Here is a 26,788-nt window from a genome sequence, read left to right as displayed (position 1 = left end):
TTACATACTGCCACTGACAAAATATTCACCTTTTTAGTTCAGGATTCGAATCTACCGCAGTATGCATCATGCATGTGACCGCAGCTTCAAAATCAATTGAGCTAAGAAGGCAAAGGCGAGTAGGATTATTTGTGATCACTTAGCAAACATGCTCTGGCTTGAGACAGGTAGGTGGCAAAATATTCGCTCAGGATTCGAACCCTGCTGTCGAATTAGACATAGACATAGAAGGAAAAGACTTCTTGTTGTTGTGAAAAACATGGTTATGGCGATATTGAATGCCTAGCAGCCATATGTGGAGGTTGGTGTTGCCTGGTCACGGCTGGGTTACATAGTGCGTGGTGTTAGCCTATTTCGGGAGCCTGCGCCATGTGGCGAGTCGCATGTCAGCAATATTTTCGCAAGCCTTTCATAGACGGCTGTAGTTGTCACATCAAACATACACGGGTATGAAAGCTCAAGTAGACATTGGATGATGAACGGTAGTATAAAATAATTGATGGTGATGAAACACGAAAATTCAACAGGATTGTTCAACGGGCGTTCAAAAAACGTTCAAAAAGCGTTCAACGGGTATTCAACAAGCGTCAATAGACGTTCAACAACCGTTCCATGAGCGTTCAATAACGTTCAACAAGCATTACACGAGTGTTCATCATGCGATCAACAAACGTTGAACACAAGAAGAGAGTTCAACGTAGGGCTGAGAGAAATTCAAAGGATGTTGAACGCAAGAGGAGGAAGGGCGCTATCAACAAGTTAGAAACACATAGAGAGGTGGAAGCGCTGCATGGTTGAAGCTAATTCAACGAACGTCCGCCATGTTTTCTGTGGTCACAGAAGCAAGAGGGAGCGGCTGTCGAATGACGAAAAATATCGATAATACGAATTTTAGAATCACTGGTGCAAACTTAAAGACAGTCGAAAGCTTAGAGCATTAACAGTCACAGAGTGCGAATTGCGTCACTTCATCCATGTTACGGTGCGACCACTGTTGTACTTTTGTATTATAAAATTATCTTCCTCGATGTGTTTGCATATTTTTGGCATATCGTTTGATTTTCTTGTATATCCTGCTTAGTACCAGTACTGTCCGGCTCCATGACTAACTCGTTAGCGTGATGGCCTTTGGACACAGGGATCACGGTTTCGATTCCTGGCAGGGTCGGTGCAGCACCGTGTAAAATGGGCTTGGGATTAATTGAAAGTAAAATTACCCAATAGAGTACTTATGATTTACACAAAAATGCTCGGCGCTTGCATATCCAGGTGAGGGAGACACTACCAAATAAGAGTGAAACTTGGAACCTATTGGACTACCTGTGAAAAACTAAGTCGTAAAGCCTACTATTTCAACAGCTTTGTTAACACACATCCTACTCGGGAACTTACTCACTATTTGAAAGATTGTGAACACTTACTTTTCTTTCAGTCTTATTATATGTGGACATCTTTTGTCTATTGATTTTAACATCCCTATAAATACCACTATTATCAGTTGAATTGCGTTAGAAAATAAACATGTCTCCGAAGGACAATCCTAGGATAAAGGCTTCTCCTATCTGTAATGACTTCGGTGGGTTGAAACAAAGTCAGTTTGTACAAAATGCATTATTACGCTTACTTTTGTGGAAAATGACGGCTACAAGTCAATACATCAGAATGTATTTACATCGATGCTATCAGTGTGTGTTTAAGAGATAATGGGTCAACAGCATGAGGGGTTGTGCTTAAATGATAAATTGTAGCTAACACAACAATTAACATACAAAACTGCAAGTGTGATTTCTGCTTGCCTAACATCAAGCCTGATGCTTTACGTGCTGTTTACCTCCCCGCTAGTGAGTGATGCTATTATGAAAAAAGAAGGTTGCTTTATATGCCAAAGCATCTGGTTTACGGATTTACCACCTGGCCTTTTGTCAACGTACGCTGCTTAACATCTAGATTTGGTAGTAAGATGCATGGAGGTTTCAGCATGCAGACGTTGACAGCAACACTACAAATATCGGGATGACGGTCGATATGATGATTTTGATGGTCCAAATCCAATTATAAAAGACTGTAAACTTTGTAAAGATGAAAATATTAGTGTATTTAAAAATGTAAATAAAACTATAAGATGTTTCTATTGAAAAACATAGTTAAGAAGGAAACCATGTTTTCCAGTGTCGACTTAGTCGAACTTAAAATAACAGAGAGTACACGTATGATATCCTTTGACATCACCAACGTGTACACCAACATAACCAACATACCGGTAGCTGCATCCATTACAATGATCGAAAATCTTCTTAAAGAAAACATTTTACTACAAGAAACCAAAGAAATAATTAGCCTTATTAGGACAACGTTAAACCAAAATTGCTTTACATTCAACGACAAAATCTATTGTCAAAAGGAAGGGTTAGCCATGGGCTCACCATTGTCAGGTACAATAGCTAACATTTTTCTTAATAACTTCAAAAACTTCTTCTTAACCGGCCAACTTTCAAAACGAATCATACACTGGAGCAGATACGTAGATGACGTAATATGCATATATGATAATGACATCACTAATGCACACCAGTTATTAAACACATTAAATTGTTTACACAAGTCTATCAAGCTCACAATGGAACCAGAAACTAACAAGAAAATAAACTATTTAGACATCATAATCAGTAGAAATAATGAAAACCTGTCTTACAAAGTATACAGAAAGTCCACTCAGACGTCACACATTACTGACGAGTCGAACTACCCATACGCACACAAAATAGGAGGACTGAATACAATGATACACAGAGCTACTTCCATACCGATGGGCACAACGGATTTCATTCAAAAGATACAAATCATTAAAACCACACCCCGGGCACAGTAGATAAACTTTTAAATACACATAAGAAAAATGCCCGGGAAACCACGACACATGACAGGGAAAAATACGTGGTTCTCAACTACGTTAACAAGAACACATACAAAGTTGCTAATATTTTCAGAAAACAAAGTCTAACAGTAGCCTTTAGAACGAACAATACACTACAGAGTCACGTGAGCGAGTGCAACTTAAACAAAAAAGACCCTTTCTCCATGTCAGGAGTCTATGAACTCAAGTGCCAAGAACCTAACTCCAATGCCGCATATATAGGACACACAAAAAGGAATTTCCACACAAGATACAAACAACACAAAAACGCGATAAGGTATAATCGTCACTCAGCCTTCGGAGATCACATATACGACAGTTCGCACTATTTCACTGATATTAACACAGACCTAAAAATTGTAAATTTCTAAAATAAAAAGTAAATCTTTGAATATTAAGGAAGCAATCGAAATTTACGTCGCAAAAAATCTAACGAAACCAACCTAAATGAGCATACCCATTTAAAGAATTCCGCGCTCTTCGCTCTACTCACATAACATCTGTTTAAATTAGCTCTTAACGGCTCTTTTAGTATGGTCTATCGTAAAAGTAACGTCTAATAGATACTCTCCATTTCAATTACGCACTTTTTTCGATCATTAACTTGCACTTATCCATAATACATAAATATATTATTACATGAAGAAGGTTAATAGTTCCCCCCCCCCCCGCCGTGCCCAGTAGATGAAGGAAGGTTCCACAACACTCACATCGCCCCGCCCCTACTTCCACATCCCCTCTCCACGGCACAGTATGCTAGAATATAACATGGGGAAAGTACTGACCTGCTCTCCCCTATCCAGTAGGAAGGATCCACAACGTTCCAGTAGCCCCTCCCCTGCATCCGGTCCTCTGTACGCAGAACAACATGCTTTGCCCAAAATCTTCTTCTAGCATTTCGTTGACCACAGTAGTGAAATAGTGCTTGGTGACAACGGACTAAGCTTCGGCATTCCCGATAAGTACAAAAATATTGTTTTTCATTATATTAATACGGCGTTAGTTGAGTACGGTACTTATAAAATCATCATTTGTTAATACTTGTTCATATTGTCACCTAACTCTGTATTATTGACAAGTTTATGCAACGTAAACAATTCTGTACATATTTACGCATGATTTAAGTGATTTGAGAGAATCTGAGGATGTTCTTGTTGAATGAAACATGTCATTCTTTGTGTATTAGTGTGTATTTTTTACAGGTATGTTTATAGTGTTATAATTTTTATCGACATTTTGTGTGTCTGAGAAAACTTGTGAACAAATATGCCCTATTGAAGAACTATGCATTACATGCAACCTTAATAAAATTCTCATCCCACATGCATACAGATAAGTTATGTGTAGGTATTGCGCAATCCAGCAACGTACGACCATTGCATTAGCTGCTCTGCGCTTGGTTTAACAAAATAATGCAAGCTGAAATGTTCATTAATTTTTTATTTTAAATATGCCATGTCAAAATGTTTTCTCTGAACACAGTGTTTTAACCATCTCGGTGTACAAAGGAAAATCCGTATCATGGCAAAATACAGTGTCCCTCTTCCTCATCTATCTATTTTTATTTTTACATCGCACTAATGAATGTTGTTTTTATGTCGTGCCACAATGATTTCTCACAACGCAGTGTGTTTTCTTTTACCATGCTAATGTTCATTCAGTCATATCTCACACGTTCGTGTTTAGCATATTAGTATACAGACATACTAAATACACTGCCTGACAAAATAGTGAAGCACCCAGGAGGGCAGGAGGAAACGAAATAAAACTTCACGTGTTGAGAGGGAATGTGATGTTATTTCAGAGATCACAAAATCGAGTTCTATTTACAAAGAACTTGGCAGTGCGAGCTCACTTATCAGTATGACGTTGCACCCCCTATGGCCTGGATGAATGCGGTGATTCGGTTGGGAAGGGTGTCATAAAGCCGTTACACCCTCTCCTGAGGCAAGCCGGCCCACAACTGTTGTTATTGGTCCTTGATATCCTGGATACCGGCACTGGGTTTGAGTTTTGACGTCCGAGCTTGTCCCACACATGTTCTATCAGGGACGGATCTGGAAATCTTGCTGGCCACGGTAGTACCGCTACATCTTGCAGGCAGTTCATAGAGACAAGTGCCGTGCGTAGACGGAAAATGGCACTACTATACTGTTTCATGAAAGGTAACACGTAAGGACACAGGATGTCCGTGACGTACCGTTATGCCGTCAGAGTTCCCTCAACCACTACCGCCGTGATATCTGAAGCCATACCCGATGGCTCTCCACACCATGAGTAACACCGTTGTGCCTCTCTAAAACATTGGAAGAATGGGATCTCTCCCCAGGTCGCCGCCATACTCGCAGACGATGGTCATCTGGGGTGGTGCAGAACGGCGGTTCATCGCTGAGCATAATGTGACGCCATTCATCAGCAGTCCATGTTTCCTAGTCACTGCACCACTCTAAATGCAGCCGTTTGAGTTGTTGTGCTAACAGTCGCCTGCGCATGGGACGTCAATTCCCTTGTCCGGCTGCTGCTAATCTCTGACCAATGGTGCGGGATGACACAGAATGTTGCATTGACTCCATTACTTGTTCTCGGATGGCATGCGCCGTTGTGAAGGGGTACTTCGTGTACAGTACGGCGATCCTCCCTTGTAGTGGTCAGACGTGGTTGACCGGGACCATGACGTCGAGTTTGCCTGTCCTTACATTCCCATGCAGTCCAACCTCGGGTCAGTGCCACTTCCGAATGCCCCGAGTTTCTGGATATTGCATGATTCGACCAGCCGGCCAAATGGAGACCCACAATGAGGACCCTTTCAAACTCTCTCATGTGTTTATAACGCTGTCTCACACGAGTACGCGGCATCTCCGTGTCCTTTACAGCGATCACTCAACATCTGGCGCTGTTCATCCCTCTTACATACTCTACGAGGCCTAGTAACAACACCAATGCACACTGCTGGCCGTTATACTTGTCACAGAGAATTGGAACTCTGATCATTTACATACCGCCGATAGTGCGTACGTGAACGAAGTTACATTAACATCTGACCACTTCTTCTGAGTGCTTCAATTATTTTTTTCGGGCAGTGTATTTTACCAACAAAATCCTCTGCTAGATAAACTATCGCAAGACCAGTCAATGAATGTTTTCATGCGGTGTAGAAACAGCGTAAAACGTTCCGGTGTGTTTTTAAATATTATCAACATTTTTCCTGTTAGTATACTGACAGAAATGTTCATACACACTACTGGTGTGTTTCTGTGTATGAATTTCGTCTCAAGCGGTTTGTGTACGTGTGCATATTTTGTTAACTTCATACTAAAGAGTATAGTTTTCTTTCTATACTATGTCAAAAGTTTTCCTCCCAACGCAGTGTGCTTTATTACCACGTTAATGCAAAATGCTAAAGCTATTTATGTTGTCTGTTGTGCCCGTTCGCACGTCCACGACAGATTACAAAATGGCGCCGACCGAAGGTATGGGCCATGTAATCTATATCAAGCAAGGAATAGTCACCTGTTATGATGACTCAGAGGGCCATATACGTCATGGAATGGTCAAGTATTCGAGTAAAACGGACAGTGGACGGTCTACAATATTGTTTTAAAAAAATAGAAAAAACATTATTATTAAAAAAACTTCATCTTGAATTTTCTCGACAACGAGAGCGGACGCAATCACCGACAGCGGAATAATTCTTTAGTAGAAGCAAAGGAATCGCGCATAAGAAAAGAAATATTTCAACGATTGACAAGAATAAGAATAAGTTTTCGTCTAGATTCAAAAGCAGTTCAGACGAAAATAGACGTACTGAAGTCGTTACATACGAAATTGCAGATACATCGAAGAGCTACGGAGAAAAATAAAAATAAATAAAATTAAGGATTAAAGATGTCAGAGAAGAATAGCATAAATGGCTGTATACTGCAATATAATCTTCAACTTTGAGACTGACAAGAAGATGATCAAGATGATGTGCTAAATTCACATGATGGACCGACCTGGGAACAATTCATCTTACCATACGACCAGACAATGACAAGGAAGGCAGTGGGTAACCATCCAACCGAGCCATGACGGAGGAAGGCAACGGGAATCCTGATAGTACTTCCAGAACGAAGGAGCGGATGACGTACCAGATGTCTGACCCGTGACCGAACCGAAGACCCAACTACATCCATTGGGAACGGAACAGCTGGACCAGGGACAATCACGAGCGAGCTAAGTCATTCATAATATTTTATTGCATAATTTTTGGTTTGCCTACACATGTACCTTAGGTATGTGCCGATGGGCTAATTGTAGACCGATAAATATGGCAATGCAAGTGAGGATTACCAACGATGTGTGAGATAATTAAGTTCGTAGTTACGATTTAGTAATATAGTGATAGTTTATGCTATATCGACCAGAATACTTGTAGGAAGCGTGAGGTTTGAAGAGAAATGTGAAACAGCTGATTGAAATGACGTACTGGGAGATTATAGAGATTTCATTGAAGTAATGCTTAAAGTTGACGTCACGAATGGTTGTGCGCGGTGTAGAAAGAAACAAATGGAATTACGCATTGTTTGGTTCATAGAAAGGGCATTGAACTCGTCCGTAGGTTATGAGAAGCTCTGACTTGTAAATATTATTAAGTAACTGTGTGGTATTTTAACGTAGTCGTGAAGTTGGGAACGCGATATATTATTATGGAGGCTACGGTGTTAATATTAAATGGATGTTGTAATAAGAATATGATTATGGTAATTGGATGAAAGTTTCGAGTTATATACATATATAGTGATATGAGATGGTTTTACGCGATGCAGGACCATCGTGTACCTGCAAGTTAAGTCATGCCACACTACAAGTTTATTTTATGATTTATTTGCGTAAGAGTGCCCACACCGCTGGAGCTACACAAGCCAAGGTACGAACTGGATTTTCTATTATAGATGTATGCTCGTGACGTAATCGTATGTCAGTGTAGATGATTTATAATGAACATTAGAATACTACGATACTTTGAATAGCTGTAGTTAACCAGATACATTACGACACCGACGTATATGAGATTATGTTTCTAAACCTCGCGGCATAGCGCTTCATAGTAACTGCATAAGAGAGAAGTAGCTTGCATTGTAGTTGAATGTTATTGGAAGATAACTATAGAAAGGGACATTGAACCTAAAAGGACATGTGTAAGACAGCCAAAGATTATGTTGGAATTAGATAGATAGCTAGATCGATTAATATTCTCCGTCTGAACGTACATTTCTTTCACGAACTTCAGCTAGGGACAGGCTAGAGTAGGAGCCGTATTTAACTGGCACTAGGAAGGAATGCCTTAGTTCGTAAGTAGTTATCCATGCACAACGAGATCGATGCAACAAAATCATGACTTCGGATTTAACTCAAAATTATCTTGATTCCTTAGAACTATTTTCGATTTCCTTTAATTTATTCATATCTATTTAAATGTACTCCAATTTATTCAGACTTAACTTATTAGTGTATTTGAGAGGCATTTCGGCTGGATATTATGTCCAAGTGAGACTGGTTTAATCAGACTAAAGAAAGTGAACTATCGGAAATAGTTATTTGTGTCGATGTTATACTTACATTGCAATTGCGAGGTGGACCTCAGATGTGTCCAGTGATCTATTGTAAAAGTGTAAATATTGAACTTCTACTTCACAAAGGAACTGATCTGCTTAATAATTTAAATACTAAATATTATTTTCGTTTATTTACGAGCCAGCGCTGACTCATTCTCCAGACGTATTTTCAGTCAATTTTAAATAATGCGTCGCATAATATGGAAATTTAATAACTTAATATTTTATTAATAAATATCTTGTTATTTTTCTATAATTGCTGGTGTCATGAATTATTTAATTACTGTCTAGTTTGTAAGTTAATTAATGGCTAAAAAAGGTACCGTGTAATTAAGTGTTCATTTAACTATGGTAAGTTCTCTCGAAGTCAATACTCTGATAAGGTTGTCGGCGATGATTATTATTATATCGTGAGTAACGATAGGTGTCACCCGTGAGTTGGAATTCTCTTGAACTCACGTAAAGCGAATTCTACAGTAAGATTACATGTCTTACTTGCAACAAGAAAACCCTGAGGTATCCGCTGAGCGACTCCATTTCGTCAAACTAGGCTGCCCAACGACGAGTAAAAAAATGGAGGTATCGGGTAAAGAATGTTAATCCGTCTGCGGTTACACTGTGAATGAGGATTATGTTGAGTGTTAATGTACTTTATACGAAAATGCATATGCCACCAGAGAATTTCAGATCGATTCTCCTATTGAGAGACAAAGATTATCTGGAGTGAAACAGATGTATTATAACAGTTATGAGAGAATTGAAATTCGTGACAGGGTTATGTTTCTAATAAGTTTCTTGAATGGGTTAAAAGCATATGGTAATAAAAAGGTCATTCAAATAAATGTATTTCTAAAACAAGTATTGATTTTAGGAAGAAGTATTACGGACTGGAATAATTTACCAAGGGTGCCCACTACTATATCTACACCATTTTGATACATTTCCAACTTCTTTGAAGTCATTTAAGACAAGACTAGGTAAACAATTGATACGTAATCTGCCACTTAGCCGTAAATTCAGATCATTGGTGATTGACTGAATTGAATTTAAACTGTCACTCTTTGAAACGCATCAGATATTCACCCCAGGACTGTTATTTTAGAATGAAATCCTATCTTACCTATTTCCTCGACCATGCTAGTTGAGAAAAAAGACATAATCTGAATTTTCAACATATTGCTTGTCCGGATATAGATATTCCTAGATGGAATTGGTTCTATTATCCAAATTAAAGTACTCTGTACGTTATTATTACAATTTAGCAATTCAATACGATAATCAGAAGGTTATGTTTATGTAACACAGGCTTGTATACTTTCAACCGATGCGTCGGCCATGTTGATTTTGTACTGTATTAAGGTCTGATACTATTGTAGATGGTCTTGGACCTACCCCCAACACTTGACCTACCTCAAAACCTGACCTACATCCTGAACTACCTCAAGGTCAATGACCTACTTAAAGTTCAAAGGACCGGGCGAGTTGGCCGTGCGTGTAGAGGCGCGCGGCTGTGAGCTTGCATCCGGGAGATAGTAGGTTCGAATCCCACTATCGGCAGCCCTGAAAATGGTTTTCCGTGGTTTCCCATTTTCACACCAGGCAAATGCTGGGGCTGTACCTTAATTAAGGCCACGGCCGCTTCCTTCCAACTCCTAGGCCTTTCCTATCCCATCGTCGCCATAAGACCTATCTGTGTCGGTGCGACGTAAAGCCCCTAGCAAAAAAAAAAAGTTCAAAGGTCAAGTTGGATCACCATACTCCCATTATTATTATTATTATTATTATTATTATTATTATTATTATTATTATTATTATTATTATTATCATCATTATCCCAGATCTCCTACTTTAAACTGCTAGTATCAAACTAATCTCCACACTTTGGAATTGGGTTACCGTATACGTAAAGAAGCTTCAAAAAGCAAGATCAATTTACAATTCGTAACTATCAGACGTGATCACCGTCTCACATTTATCTGTACTGTTTCACAAAGAAAAATATACTGTACTCACTCATTCACTGCCGCAATATCTTAAGTCCCTTCCTACCAAATGGAGCAGTGATTTTAATTGTGTCCCAGTACCGGTGTCGCTTTAGCGATCCTCACCTGAGCTGTTTAGAAAAAATAGTATAAAGTAATAGGTATAGATTGTTGTTGACAATAATAATAATAGTTGTAATAATTGTATTGGCATTCGTATGAAATAGACTATTGATGTGGTGTTATTTGGCACGATTTTATCTCGCACCGTGGTTGGCTATGGCTGGTGTGTTTGTTTTCCTGATGTGTGTGTTTCAACAACAGGTGGTGGGTCCGGGTGGTTACCCATCCAGGACTCAATCATGCCCGATGTTGCTTAACAGCATGTGTGGCTGTGTCAGCTTCAGCCGGCCCTATTGTTGTTTCTCAAGGATATTGATATTCCTCGGGTGTCAGATGTCATTGACACTATAAATTTACGTCGAAAAGTAGCGAGTGTTCCCTTGGTACCTTGCATTCAGGGTGGCGATGAGGACCACCACACCTGTTGCAGCGGGTTTTATTTTTATATCTGGCGGCATGATGATTGACTTTCAAGCAGTTATAACAGAGGATTGTGAGTGAGGGGTGTGGTGGGCTGGGTTGAGACTTGGTTTTGAAGTGTGGTGGAAGAGTGGGTGTTTTGGGGTTATTGGTCTGTTGATGAGGTTGGTTGTGCTTGCGGGCAGGTTATTTGTGGTTGAGGTTTGTGTGATTTTTGATTTGGTGGTGGAACTGGTGGTTGATTGGGTAGATTTTTTGTTGAGTAACGGGGGCGGGAGGGTTGGGGAGTGGGTATGGTTTGAGTATGAGTGTCATAGGCTGAGGGGCTATTGTTCGGATTTATCTTGGGTGTCTGGGGTAGTTTGGGATTCTTGCTGGCTAGTGGATGGAGTTGCTTGAGTGGTGAAACTTGTGGTAGGGTGGGCGGGGGGTCAGTATGAGTATTTTTCATCTTCTGTTTTCTTCTGATCGTTGCGGTTTGACAGCTGGCATCTTTTTCTTGATGTAGTGTGTTGCTGTAGTCTGAGTTTCAGTTTCGACTGTTGGGGGTTTAATTTAAGATGTGGTGGTGGAAAGGGTTTGGGTTGCTTGGTTCATTGTTTTGAAGTCCTTTCCTGATTACATGTTCCTACTTTTATATGTGTAGGCCCGGCACGCCCTAGGTTCGTAGAGCTAGCTAGTGCAACTTGTTCACTGCTAACGGAGGACATTTTGAACATTTAATGTAGACAGGGTTTCATCTGGTTCGTTCTGTTCTTATGTGTTTCTCGTTATTAATGCACTATGTAGAGTTGTAGAAAATGAATTCTATTGTAGAAATAAAGCGTTTCCGGATCCATGTCTACTTGTACGTGTGCGGAATGCACCTTATTGTTATACAAAGCATATGCCGTCTGATTTCAGTCAACTACAATATTTTAATTGATTCTACTACGTACTGTATTTATTCTAAAAAATTATCCACTTCATAAAATAAACACATATCAATCGTAATTTATAGCGGCTAAATTTCATAAGTTTACAGGTTGTAATATGAACATGTTACAACTGTTCTAGTAAAGACGTGGTCACAGCTATGTTACACTGGACGCTGGCGCTACTGTTGACGTTGCCCTTGCATACTACGACTTATTCTGCCCTAGACGTCCCGGAAGAGTTGGGGGACCCACCACCTGACTTTGAACGCGTGCGAGGGGCAGGATACTACAAGCTGATACGCCTGAAGCGCAGGTGGAGCGCAGCCTGGCGGATGTGTTACGAGGCAGGAGCTCACCTGGCTGTGGTCAACTCGGCGAGGGAGGCTGAGGCACTGCAGATGATGTACGCTCGCTACCCTATGATTGCACACAAGGCTTTCGTGGGCTATCATGATATCATGGACGAAGGCGAGTTCATCACTGTTTTAGGTAAGTGATTCGGGCTCAGTAATTAACAATGTTTTATTAAAGAATAGGGAAAAATTAATGGATGGATGAAAAAAAGGGTGAAACATATTTTGCTTCCATAACCGCACTGTATTTCAAATAGACTTTCAGCCTATTAGTTTTGTCAACATAATAAAGCACATCCTAAAGAGATGTTATGTACAGACCAAAACCATCAAACCGGATACAGGTGTAGAACCGAACCCACAACCTTCGGATTTCTCGGGAGATATTCTACCATTAAGTTAGGATGGCCTTGTCATTTTCCTTCTGTTGGCCGGCATCTGAGCTACTGTGTGTCTTAAAGCTTATAGCAGATGAATGAATATGCCTTTGCTGGCAAGACCTAGTGTTTACAGTGCTCTCATGTCTTTTTGTATGGACTAGAACAAATTACTTTCATTGACATGCCTCAGTCTTATCCTTGGCTTTGACAACATGAAAATGACTGAGGTATGAGTGATGCTAGTAATGCCATTCCTTATCCAGCCAATCCCTGTTATGAATGGTGTGAAAATGTTGCTCATAGGGTCGGCTGATGCGGGCATTTCAGTGCGCTTGCGGACTGAGATGTAATAGCAACGTCTGCCGCAGTGAGGAAAGCAACGGGACACTATTTCACTCCTCATTTCCCTAATACACCTCCTCAGTGATGCCTGGGCAACCTAACGGCTGATGGTTGTGCTGTTCAGGTCCAAACCAGCCTTAGGGTGGAGCACTTATCATACATAGATGAAGGGATGGTAAACATATTATTATTATTATTATTATTATTATTATTATTATTATTATTATTATTATTATTATTATTATTATTATTATATTTGGGAAGTAATTCAGTAGAAGTAATCGAATTACTTGTAACGAACACAATTCTAGTCCGACACATTGGCTGAATGGTCAGCGTTGAGGCCTTCGGTTCAGAGGGTCCCGGGTTCGATTCCCGGCTGGGTCGGGGATTTCAATCGCCTCTGATTAATTCTTCTGGCCCGGGGACTGGGTGTTGTGTTTGTCCCAACACTTTCCTCTTCATATTCACACAACACACTACACTACCAACCACCACAGAAACACTCAATAATGATTACATCCCTACATATAGGGTTGGCGTCAGGAAGGGCATCCAGCCGTAAAATATGGCCAAATCCACATGTGCGACACAGTTCGCACCGACGACCCCACAGATGTGGGAAACGCGGTAGAAAACGGAGAATAAGACTTGTATTCGTTACTTTTTTTAATTTCTTGAAATAAAATCGTAATCTTCACATTCTCGTAATCATTACATTCTAGTGACCGATGTATCTCCCATGGAAACAGAAACGGGATGATGAAGATAACTTTTTCAATACTACTAAAGCAGAAGCAGTAGCTTCATCCTGGCTGGATGAGGTACAGTATTTTCTTTCTCATCAAACATCCTACAATATTGAAAATAGCTGCGGATCTTCTTCAGTACCCATGTACAGCGTTATTTTCAGCGAATGCATGAGGTCGAGGCTCTGCGACAGTTCCCATTATTGTGTAAAGTAAACGAGATTATTATTTGAAATGCTAAAAGTTACTAACTAAAAAAAATATGGGAAAACTCATATTGAAAGTTCCGAGGTATTGTGTTTAGTCTCATTTAGTGATGCTACTTACAAGGGATCCTCACAAGTGCGATGTCTAGTAAGGGGCATTTAAAAGTGTTGTAACAATTGTGACGGGAAGCAATATTAGTTGCTAATGACTCACCATGTGCACAGGAGGGCGACGGCAGATGAGTGTCCGGGTGGTGTATAGATCGACCTTCTGAGGAATGTATGTGTCACATTTCACAAAATGGACTTCATCAACCTTCATAAAATGTTCAAAACAAACCTTAAACTTGCACCATGAGCACCGAATGAAAGATGACTATCAATCAATCAATCAATCAATCAATCAATCAATCAATCAATCAATCAATCAATCAATCAATCCTGATCTGCATTTAGGGCAGTCGCCCAGGTGGCAGATTCCCTATCTGTTGTTTTCCTAGCCTTTTCCTAAATGATTTCAAAGAAATTGGAAATTTATTGAACATCTCCCTTGGTAAGTTATTCCAATCACTAACTCCCCTTCCTATAAATGAATATTTGCCCCAGTTTGTCCTTTTGAATGCCAACTTTGTCTTCCCTCAAACTTATTCGTCTACTAATGTCATTCCACGCCATCTCTCCGCTGACAGCTCGGAACATGCCACTTAGTCGAGCAGCTCTTCTTCTTTCTCTAAATTCTTCCCAGCCCAAACTTTGCAACATACTTGTAAAGCTACTCTTTTGTCGGAAATCACCCAGAACAAATCGAGCTGCTTTTCTTTGGATTTTTTCCAGTTCTTGAATCAGGTAATCCTGGTGAGGGTCCCATACACCGGAACCATACTCTAGTTGGGGTCTTACCAGAGACTTATATGCCCTCTCCTTTACATCCTTACTACAACCCCTAAACACCTCATAACCATGTGCAGTTTATAATCCCATTTATGTGATTACTCCAATGGAGATCTTTCCTTATACTAACACTTAGATACTTACAATGATCCCCAAAAGGAACTTTCAACCCATCAACGCAGTAATTAAAACTGAGAGGACTTTTCCTATTTGTGAAACTCACAACCTGACTTTTAACCCCGTTTATCATCATACCATTGCCCGCTATCCACCTCACATTATCGAGGTCAGGCTGCAGTTGCACTCACAATCTGGTAACTTATTTATTACTCTATACAGAATAGCATCATCCGCAAAAAGCCTTTTGATTCCACTTCTTTACTCATATCATAAATATAAGAAAACATAAAGGTCCAATAATACTGCCTTGAGGAATTCCCCTCTTAATTATTACATGGTCAGATAAAGCTTCGCCCACTCTAATTATGTGAGATCTATTTTCTAGAAATATAGCAACCCATTCAGTCACTCTTTTGTCCAGTCCAATTGCACTCATTTTTGCCAGTAGTCTCCCATGATCCACCCTATCAAATGCTTTAGACAGGTCAATCGCGATACAGTCCATTTGATTCCAGAATCCAAGATATCTGCTATATCTTGCTGGAATCCTACAAGTTGAGCTTCAGTGGAATAACCTTTCCTAAAACCGAACTGCCTTCTATCTAACCAGTTATTAATTTCACAAACATGTCTAATATAATAAGGAAGAATGCCTTCCCAAAGCTTACATACAATGCATGTCAAACTTACTGGCCTGTAATTTTCAGCTTTGTGTCTATCACCCTTTCCTTTTTACACACGGGCTACTATAGCAACTCTCCATTCATCTGGTATAGCTCCTCCGACCAAACAATAATCAAATAAGTACTTCAGATATGGTACTATATCCCAGCCTATTGTCTTTAGTATATCCCCAGAAATCTGATCAATTCCAGCCGCTTTTCTACTTTTCAACTTTTGTATCTTATTGTAAATGTCATTGTTCTGATATGTAAATTTTTATACTTCTTTAGTCTTAGTCTCCTCCTCTGTCTGGACATTATCCTCGTAACCAACAATCTTTACATACTGCTGACTGAATACTTCTGCCTTTTGAAGATCCTCACATACACACTCCCCTTGTTCATTAATTATTCCTGGAATGTCCTTCCTGGAACCTGTTTCTGCCTTAAAATACCTATACATACCCTTACATTTATCACTAAAATTTGTATGACTGCCAATAATGCTTGCCATCATGTTATCCTTAGCTGCATTCTTTGCTAGATTCAATTTTCTAATAAGTTCCTTCAATTTTTCGTTACTTCCACAGCCATTTATAACTCTATTTCTTTCCAGTATGCACCTCCTTCTTAGTCTCTTTATTTCTCTATTATAATAAGGTGGGTCTTTACCATTCCTTACCACCCGTAAAGTTACAAACCTGGTTTCGCATTCCTCAACAATTTCTTTAAACCCATCCCAGAGTCTGTTTACATTTTTATTTACCGTTTTCCACCGATCATAGTTACTTTTTAGAAACTGCCTCATGCCTGCTTTATCAGGCCTGATAGACCTACTTTTAAGACCTTCCTTTCTATCACATTTATTTTTAACTACGACAAAAACAGCTTCGTGATCACTAATACCATCTATTACTTCAGTTTCTCTATAGAGCTCATCTGGTTTTATCAGCACCACGTCCAGGATATTTTTCCCTCTGGTTGGTTCCATTACTTTCTGAATCAGCTGCCCTTACCATATTAACTTATTTGCCATTTGTTGGTCATGCTTCCTGTCGTTTGCATTTCCTTCCCAATTGACATCTGGTAAGTTCAGATCTCCCTCTACAATCACATTTCTTTCCATGTCTTTTCCTACATAGCTGATTATCTTATCAAATAATTCTGAATCCATGTCAGTGCTACCCTGTTGCCTATTATCTTTAGAAATGAGCCTTACACCTAGAATTTCATGTGTGTCATCTTTAACTTTTTCGTACCTTACAAATTCTTCTTGCACCAGAATGAATACTCCCCCTCCCACCATTCCTATCCTATCTCTACGATACAAACTCCAGTTCCGTGAGAAAATTTCTGCATCCATTATATCATTTCTCAGCCATGATTCAACTCCTATTACAATATCTGGTAAATACAGTATATATCTATTAAATTAATTCTATTCCTTTCTTTACAATACTTCTACAGTTCAACACTAACAATTTTATGTCATCCCTACTTGATTTCCAGTTCCCTGTTCCCTTATCACCGCTCTCTAGGCCACCCCGTTTCCCTGAATATACCTCCCTATTACCCTTCCAAACAAATTTCCTAACTTATACGTACCACTGCGGTTTAAGTGAAGGCCATCTGAGCGCAGATCCCTATCTCCTACCCACCCATTAGGATCACTCCCAGTTTCCCACATACCCACTCCATAGTCTCATTTAAATCCCCAATCACCCTCCAGTCAGTGTCCCTCCTACACAGTCTGACCCGCCACAGTGATGACAAACGTTAGCGTCAGTAAGATTAAAAGCGAACGGAACACCTTGGGAATTACCGTACAGGAAGACTAGCTAGGTATCCACTCTTACCGAATGCATAGATGTTCATATTGATATAACGTGGTGACGAGGACTGATGGAAAGTGATGGCAAACAACCGAATGTGATCCTGTCTATCGCGCAGTTTACAGTGAAACTGGCTACCCTTTATGGCGTAGCTGCAGATAGTGCGATAGAACTTTTACAGGCACAGAGAAAATAGGCATCCAGAGGTTGAATTTGTTCCATGGTCTCAGGTGGTATGAAATGCAATGTCACATACTTTTCAGGAGGGATGGTTTTCTCTAACAGAGTAGGGCTTATCATTTTTATAGGTAGACGAGAAGTCAAGCAACAAGAAGTTATTTTCATCAGCTATGGTCCAAAAGCAGTGTTCATACCATAGCTGTAGTTCTGGTAAGCCAATTTTCCCACTCTTGCTTGCTGTGAAGAAAATATTCCTAGCCAGTTAATCATCCAGACTAACAGTACGAATGCGAGGATGCCTTTCATGAGCATTTCCTCTTCAAATTGCGATTGGTCGGTGTTGGAAACGAATTCCTTACTGAACGATGGGATAAGGATTTTTTTTACCTCATCTACAGTACGTTCATACTGCTGCGGACCTATTCGAAACCTGTTAATAATCGTTTTTTTTAATACTATGTTATGGATAGTCATTCATGAACGTAATTATGCCTTGCACTCGCCTGCCGGACAACGATTTTCTTTACGACACTTTACTGGAGTCGGGAGCTGGGGTATTTATACAGAGTGAAGCGAAATTCGCGCACTCGGGCGTCGCAGCGCGACTCCTCACATGCCAGCAATAAAAAAAATGTCACTCACAAAAGTTCGTCCTTCGAGTATATCCGGCTGAAAAAGGGCGTTGAAGAGTGGCATCTGGCAACACCGTAACCACATGTAGGGTAACTACCTGTGTCAGCACATGTTATTCGTGCTGTACAGTTGGTGCAGTGGAAAGAGCTTTTTGGGTTAGCATGCATGAGGTCGAGGGGTCGATCCTGGTTGAACCGTATATTTCTTATTTCGTAAATGTAGTCCAGGTGGTATGGTACCTGGCAACTTAATCGTCAACATCGATTGCAGCGCGTCCTCTAGAAACCATTTGCATTTACATAGGCCTACTACGTTCCTAGAAATGGACGAGCAATCGCTTTCATTGGTCAGCTTTGAAAGACGCCCTTTCCACGTCGTGGGCGTGAATTTATTCGCACCACTTCATAAACTGGATGAGAAACCTGTTTTCTTTGTAGCCTCCTCCAGTGGTCTCATAGATTAGTACCAACTATTATTCTTGCCTCGTTCAGGTCCATTACATTTCGTTAGGGCCTTACGTTACCAGTAGGCCTAGCAAAGTATTTGTTGTGTTCAGCGTTACAAAATGTTGTAAATGTAGGATACATGTGACCTAAGAAACGGTGTCTTACTGTGTTACAGTATGAAATGTTCGATGGAAATTAGCAAATAAAAAATGCCGCCTTAACCCAGGATCGAACCCTCGACCTCCAGCATGCCAACCCAAAACTCCATCCACTGCACCAACTGTACAGCACGTATAATATCTGCCGACAGAGGTACTTACCCTACATGTAGTTACAGTGTTGCCAGATTGCCATTCTTCAACGTCCTTTTACTGCCTGATATACTCGCAGGACGAACTTTTGTGAGAGACATTTTCTTATTGCTGGCATGTGAGGAGTCGCGCTGCGAATTTCGCTTCACTCTGTATATCACTTCCACCCGTATTGCCATCAGAGCACTCCACATGTACAGTGTCTTATAAACCCAGTCCGAGCGCACTCTGCGCTACAGCAGCTGCCTCAGCGCGGCTGCCCTGCTTTAAGCGTGTATACAATCTCAGCCCGAAGGCCTGCAGATTAAGAGGGGCCGTGTGGTCAGCACGACGCATCCTCTCGGCCGTTATTCTGGGCTTTCGAGACCGGAGCCGCCATCTCACAATCAGATAGCTCCTCAATTCTAATCACGTAGGCTGAGTGGACCTCGAACTAGCCCTCAGGTCGAGAGAAAAATCCCTGACCTGGCCGGGAATCGAACTTGGGGCCTCCGGGCGAGAGGCCGGCGATACTGCTACCCCTGTCTCAGATATTAAACTGATACTTTCCTTTAATTGAGAACAGATATCTTTCACTCTTATATATCCTCGAGTACTAGGATGTCTCTTCCGCCACCTAAACTGTAGCGAAGTCCATCTCACCACTGCAGTTGCCGTTGAGGTCTTGAGCTTGGGTACTCCATATTTACAACCCCTGGAGAAAAGGTGTCCCGGTATTTTAAAGCCTCCAGGAGTTGGGCTCCCTGTTATTCCGCGGGTTTCTTTTCGTGGTCTTGCTTGTTGTTTATTGTTTAAAGGGGCCTAACATCTAGGTCATCGGCCCCGAGGTCTTTCAACCAGCCTAATTGTCTGTAGGTCCTCTAACCGCCACTTGGGGACGCGCCTTCAAGAGGTTTCAGGCTCCTCCGAGAGACTTGTAACAATGGACACAAACCAGTTCTGTCTGCAATTATTCATATAACTTCTGCGTCTTGGAATTGCATCTGTGTCAGTTGGATCCGTAGAAAATACAAACAAAATTATTTTTATCTAAATTCTCAAACAAGAAAATAGCACAATGAATCTACGCTCCCCAGCGAGTAACGACCGGAAATTTTGGAAGGGTCACGCCTGTGGTTTCTCTGTAGTGAACAATACGACTCGCGGCTTTCACCAGAATTTCCTTCAGATCAAAAATGAACTGATTCGCAATGTCGTATGCATTCCTATTGGATTCGCACAATCTGTGAAGAGCAGGGGCCAAACAGGTTATATTATTTAACTTGGAGAACAACAGCTTCAATTGGTTAACTGAAGAAAGCGTGTGCGGAGCCTCGTCCGGAACCATCAGAACATCATTTTCGATCTGAGTGCCACTGGGGCACAACTTTTGACGGCATCAATGACGGCATTACTATACTGGCATTGGCTTTCTGCAACTCAATCAACTTTAATAACGTAGGTTTAATTTCCTCCCCTGCGTGCCTGCCTCTCGCCCGGAGGCCCCGCGTTCGATTCCCGGCCAGGTCAGGGATTTTTCTCTCGACCTGAGTGCTAGTTCGAGGTCCACTCAGCCTACGTGATTAGAATTGAGGAGCTATCTGTCGGTGAGATGGCGGCCCCGGTCTCAAAATATATCGATCCACTGAGTCTGTGGTTTCATCCAGTATGATTACCCTGTATCCTTAATTCTTTGTATGGTTTCTTCATAAATAGGCTCAAGACAGTCTTTCTTAAAGTACTCTAATCGGGCACTGATATCCGTCTATATTTTTCAAGACATCCTCCAAACCCCGGATTCCCCGGATGCTTCACGTTATTGAGCGGAATTCCTACCTGTCTTAAAGCTGCACACAAATCAGTGTTAATGCCCGTTAAATTTTGATCTTCATAGTACACTCTTCCAAGGAACTTTATAATAGAGGCTGTCGGGAATTACTTGTTTGAAGAGTCTTGTTTTTTAAATGCGTCGAGCTGGAAATATAATGTTGGATGTGGTTTCGCTGGTGTTTTTCATCCAACGTGATTCCTAAATCGCAAAGAGTGCATCGTATAACATTTCCACAAGTTTAGATTCAATCAATCAATCAATCAATCAATCAATCAATCAATCAATCAATCAATCAATCAATCAATCAATCAATCAATCAATCAATCAATCAATCAATCAATCAATCAATCAATCAATCAATCAATCAATCAATCAATCAATCAATCAATCATGATCTGCATTTAGAGCGTCACCCAGGAGGCAGATTCCCTATAATTGTCTACCTAGTCCTTTCTTAAATAATTTCAAACAACTTGGAAATTTTTCACACATTTCCCTTGGTAAAAATTATTCCAATCCCTAATTCCTCTTCCTATAAATGAACATTTATCCTCTTGAATTCCAGTTTTATCTTCATACTATGATCTTCCCTAGTCCTGCCCTGCGGTGTAAGGGGCAACGCGTCCGCCTGTCACCCGGCGGCCCCGGGTTCGATTTCCGGCCGGGTCAGGGGTTTTTAATTGTAAATGATTAACATCCCTGGCCTGGGGATTGGGTGTTTGTGTCGTCCTTAACGTTCCTGTCCTCACATTCAACACTCTACACTTGCGAAATTTCAATTACGCGCAGGTTTATAACACATGGTGCAAGTAGTGGCAAAAGATCTACAGAGGTCGACGCCGCGAACAAATATCATTTTGAAAAAAAAATCCCTACCTCAAGTTTATTCCTCTACTAACTCCACGCAATCTCTCTATTGACAGCCCCGGACATCCCACGTAGTCGAGCAGCTTGTTGTCTCCTTACTCCCTAGTCTTCCCAGCCCAAAGTTTACAACATTTTCTTGTCGGAAGTCAGCCACGACAAATCGTGCTGCTTTCCTTAGGTTCTTTTCCAATTCATGTATAATGTAATTCTGGTGTGAGGCCCATACACTGGAACAATACTCTAATTGAGGTCTTACCAGGGACTTCTACGCCCTCTCCTTTACATCCTTACTACAACCTCTGAATACCCTCTTAACCATAGAAAGAAATCTGTAACCTTTATTTATATATATATATATATATTGCTATTTGCTTTACGTCGCACCGACACAGATAGGTCTTAAGGCGACGATGGGACAGGAAAGGCCTAGGAGTGGGAAGGAAGCGGCCGTGACCTTAATTAAGGTACAGCTCCAGCATTTGCCTGGTGTGAAAATGGGAAACCACGGAAAACCATTTTCAGGGCTGCCGACAGTGGGGTTCGAACCTACTATCTCCCAAATACTGGTTATTGGCCGCACTTAAGCGACTGCAGCTATCGAGCTCGGTGTAACCTTTATTTACAACGTCGTTAATGTTATTCTCCCCCAATGAAGATCTTCCCTTATATTAACTTCTAAGCACTTAAAGTGATCCGCCATCAACATAGTAATTAAAACTGAGAGGACTTATCTTCTTGTTGAAAGTTACAACTAGACTTTTCATCTCGGTTACCATCATACCATTGTTAGATGTCCATCACACAACATTGTCGAGGACATTTTGCAGTCACTCACAATCCTGCAACTTATTTACTACTCTATACACTATAACATTGTTGCGAAACTATGTCATCCCTCCGCCACAGGAACCTAGAGGGCAGCAGCTGGACCTCGTCACACTAGGCAACGCCGGTGAAACCGTGTAGACTGCCAGTCTTCTTTATGATTTCCTTGGCAGCATTATTGAAACAAAATATAGTAAACGAATACATCGAGTGCCTTTTTATACATATTGTCATCTATGGACGGCATTGTAGGAAACGGCAATGTAAAATTCCGTACAGAATAAATAGGCAGTTCTATTTAAATGTTGTGTTTACTGTAGCTTGCAAGTCAGTAAGTGTAATGTTCCCCACATTTGGTGACAAGTCAGTGCTATTCACACGCTAGTTACCGCCGTCGCTATGGAGCAATTACAACAGCAGCTATAGCAATTACCAGAGCAATATCGCCTCCGACAACAACAACTTCAACAGCAAACGCCGCAATCACCTCCCTCTGAGGTTAGTACTGTAGTGAATCATGTTGGAGTTAAATCACCTGTTTTCTGGCCAGACAAGCTGGCGCTATGGTTCGCTCAGGCAGAAGCGCAGTTCAATGTATCTGGTATCACGCAGGACGCAACAAAATACGCGTACATTGTTTCCCAGCTGGACAGTCGCTATGCCGCGGAAGTTGAAGATATTATTACCAACCCTCCGGCGCAAAATGCATACGCGTATCTGCGTATTGAACTCATCCGGCGTCTTTCCCTATCGGAAGAGCAACGCGTTCGTCAACTGCTCAATGAGGAGCTCGGTGACCGAAATCCATCCCAGTTCTTACGACACCTTAGGTCTCTCGCGGGCAGCAGCCAAGTACAAGATAACCTCTTAAGACAGCTATGGATACAGCGCCTGCCGTCACAAGTACAGGCCATTTTACAAACACAGAGTGAGATGCCGCTAGATAAGGTTGCCATCTTGGCACACAAAATTCTTGAGGTTTCACCCGTGTCACTTCCCGCCACTGTTCACGCCATGAGTACACCACCAGTTAGTGAAGTGAGCCAGCTCGCGAAGAGGATAGATTAACTTTCACACCAGGTGGCAGCACTGCGAACTTCCTTCTGCGCACGTTCTCGTTCCCGGGATCGGCCGAGCCGTCCTAGCAACAGCCGCAGGTCTTCTCCGACAGCCGGTGCACAAGGTATCTGCTGGTACCATCGCCGCTTCCGTGAAAAGGCACAGAAGTGCGAATCACCTTGTAGCTTCCCGTCAAACTCCAACGGCAACCAGTGACGGCGGTAAAAGGTTGCCCAACAGATGGAAACCGCCTCTTTATCGCGGACAAGAGCAGTAAACATCAATTTATGATCGATACTGGGTCGGATATGTGTTGCTTCCCACATCAATTCCTGAAGGAGCGTCGCTATCAGACCAGTTACGAACTAGCAGCTGCCAATAATTCCACAATCCACACAAACGGGACTAGCACATGAAACTGAACCTCGGACTCCAACGAGAACTTTCATGGAAATTTGTTGTTGCCGACGTCGCACTTCTCATCATAGGATCAGACTTTCTCGCCTATTATCATCTTCTGCCAGACTGTCGTAACAAACGCTTGGTCGACGACATCACAGGCTTATCAGTGAACGTCCAAACTGCTAACTCTGTACAACTCAGTGTGAAGGCTCTCAATGTACCGACTACGTTTCATGAATTTTAAAGGAATTTCCTGAACTTACTCGTCCATCTGGAGCCCGGCGAGAAGTACGCCATTCTACGGTACATTTCATCCGCACTACACCAGGACCACCTGTCTCCTGCTGAGCTCGTCGTCTCGCCCCGGATCGTCTCCAGATTGCTAAGAAGGAGTTTTATGCCATGTTTCTGGAAGGTACAGCACGACGCTCTGAGGGTCCTTGGTCTTCACCGCTCCATTTGGTACTGAAGAAGGACGAAGGCTGGCGGCCCTGTGGAGATTATCGTGCCTTAAACTCACGGACCATTCCTGACAAATATCCACCTCGGCATCTCCGTTTCAGCCATCAGCTACGCGGATGCACTATTTTCTCCGTTATCGACCTAGTGAAGGCCTACACCCAGATTCCCGTGAACCCAAGTGACATTCCAAAGACCGCAATTATAACGCCCTTCGGACTGTTTGAGTTTCCTTTCATGACCTTCGGACTACGCAATGCTGGTCAAACCTTTCAAAGATTCATAGACGAAATACTATCAGGCCTGGATTTCACTTTTGCGTACGTCGACGTCATCTTGGTCTTCTCTAAGAGTCCTGAAGAATACAGACGCCACCTGCGAGCTCTCTTCCACCGCCTCTCTGAGTATGGCATCCTCATCAATACTACCAAAAGTGTCTTAGCATAGCCAAGAGTCACCTTTCTCGGATACGAAGTCTCCGCCGCAGGGACACGACTATTGCCGGAACGCATCACAGCTCTGCAGAATTTTCCTCTCCCGAAAACTGCACGTGATCTCAGACGTTTCCTGGGAATGATCAATTTCTATCGCCGATTCCTTCCCTCGGCGCCCCAGTACCAGGCTCCACTCCACGCAGCTGTATCCAGTTTACGTGGTTCTCAACAGGTACCCTGGACACCACGCATCTTTGCCGCCTGTAAGGAAAGCCTTGCTCAAGCTACCCTCCTAGCGCATCCCGATACGCAAGCACCATTGGGATTGTTCACAGATGCATCCAGCAGCGCTATTGGAGCTAGCCTCCAGCAATACGTGGACGATGCCTGGCAGCCTCTAGCCCTCTTCTCTAGGAAACTTTCTCTGAAGCAAACCGAATGGCCAGCCTACTACCGAGAGTTGCTTGCAGTTTATGAAGCAGTGCAGCACTTCAGATACATTTTGGAAGCCCAGCAGTTCACAATCTATATAGACCACAAGCCTCTGACTTAGGCTTTCCAGCAACGTCGCGACATACTTCCACCCGTGCAGCTGAACCAGTTATCGTTCATCGCTCAGTTCACAAAAGTCATTCAGCACATTGAAGGCTACTCCAACCTAGTCGCAGATGCACTATCTCGCATCAACGGAATTGCCAGTAGGATCTTGGACTTCAAGGCTTTGGCACGATCACAGGAAGGGGTTGCAGAACTCCTTCATCTGTTGAACCGCGAATCAGCACTTCGGTTGGTGCAAGTCCGGATACCAGGAACCAACACCACTTTGTTCTGTGACACTTCAACGCGTCGACTCAGACCATTTATCACTGCACCTTTTCGCAGACAAACTTTTGACTCTCTTCACGGTCTAAGCAATCTGGTGCCAGAGTGACCGCCCGTTTAGCATCAGAACGCTTCATATGGCTCACATGCAAAAAGACTGCCGTACATGTGCACCAGCCTGCCAGGCATGTCAACGCTCAAAGGTCACGCGCCATAACAACGCTCTAATTGGCAACTTTACCCCAGCGTCTGCTCGCTTCCAGCACATCCATCTGGATATCATCGGCCCACTCCCTCCTGCTGGAAGTTACCGATACTGTCTGACAGCAGTGGACGATTCACTCGCTGGCCAGAAGTCTGGCCACTGGAACGCATCACAGCTGTAGACGTCGCCGGAGCTTCTGTGGCATGCTGGATCTCTCGCTTTGGATCACCACACCGTATCACGACCGAGCAAGGCAGACAGTTCGAATCTCAGTTGTTCCGAAACCTGAGGATTCTCACCGGAACCTCATGCTCCCGAACAACCAGCTGCCATCCTTTTGCCAATGGAATGGTTTAACGTTTCCACCGTCAACTCAAGGCAGCCATCATGTGCCATCCTGATATGTCTTGGCTGCAAGCATTACCAATTGTCTTACTTGGTATCCGACGTGCGCATAAAGAAAATCTTGGCGCTTCCTCGGCAGAGCTAGTCTACGGAGAACCAATTCGACTTCCAGGAAAAATGCTTTGTGCCACGACAGACAACCGCCTTGAGGGCACTTCAAGCTTCGTAGTCAGACTCCGCCAACAAATTAATCGACTATGTCCTTTGCCAGCATCACGGCATGATCAACATGACACCTTTATCTTCAGGGACTCGAACACTTGTACTCATGTCTACCTACGTGATGTCACGGTCCGCGGCGCGCTACAGCCGCCATACACCGGCCCACATCTAGTGTTAGATCGAAGTGATAGGACACTGACTGTGCAGATAAGAGGCAAGCCTGTCCGTGTCAGCATTGATCGCATAAAACCTGTTTTCCTCCTGGCTGATAACACACCAT

General features: G+C 42.2%; 1 protein-coding gene across 1 annotated transcript in view; it reads left to right on the top strand.

The window, feature by feature from the left end:
* Positions 1-26,788, top strand: part of LOC136858405 (lymphocyte antigen 75) — a 63,254-nt gene that overhangs the window by 23,780 nt on the left and 12,686 nt on the right. The window contains exon 3 of the mRNA XM_068225557.1: positions 12,093-12,442. Coding sequence (XP_068081658.1) covers positions 12,093-12,442 — 350 coding nt within the window. The remainder of the gene's footprint in view (positions 1-12,092; positions 12,443-26,788) is intronic.

Source organism: Anabrus simplex, chromosome 1, assembly GCF_040414725.1.
Source record: "Anabrus simplex isolate iqAnaSimp1 chromosome 1, ASM4041472v1, whole genome shotgun sequence".
Lineage (NCBI taxonomy): Eukaryota > Metazoa > Arthropoda > Insecta > Orthoptera > Tettigoniidae > Anabrus > Anabrus simplex.
This window is presented reverse-complemented; position numbering and strand designations above follow the sequence as displayed.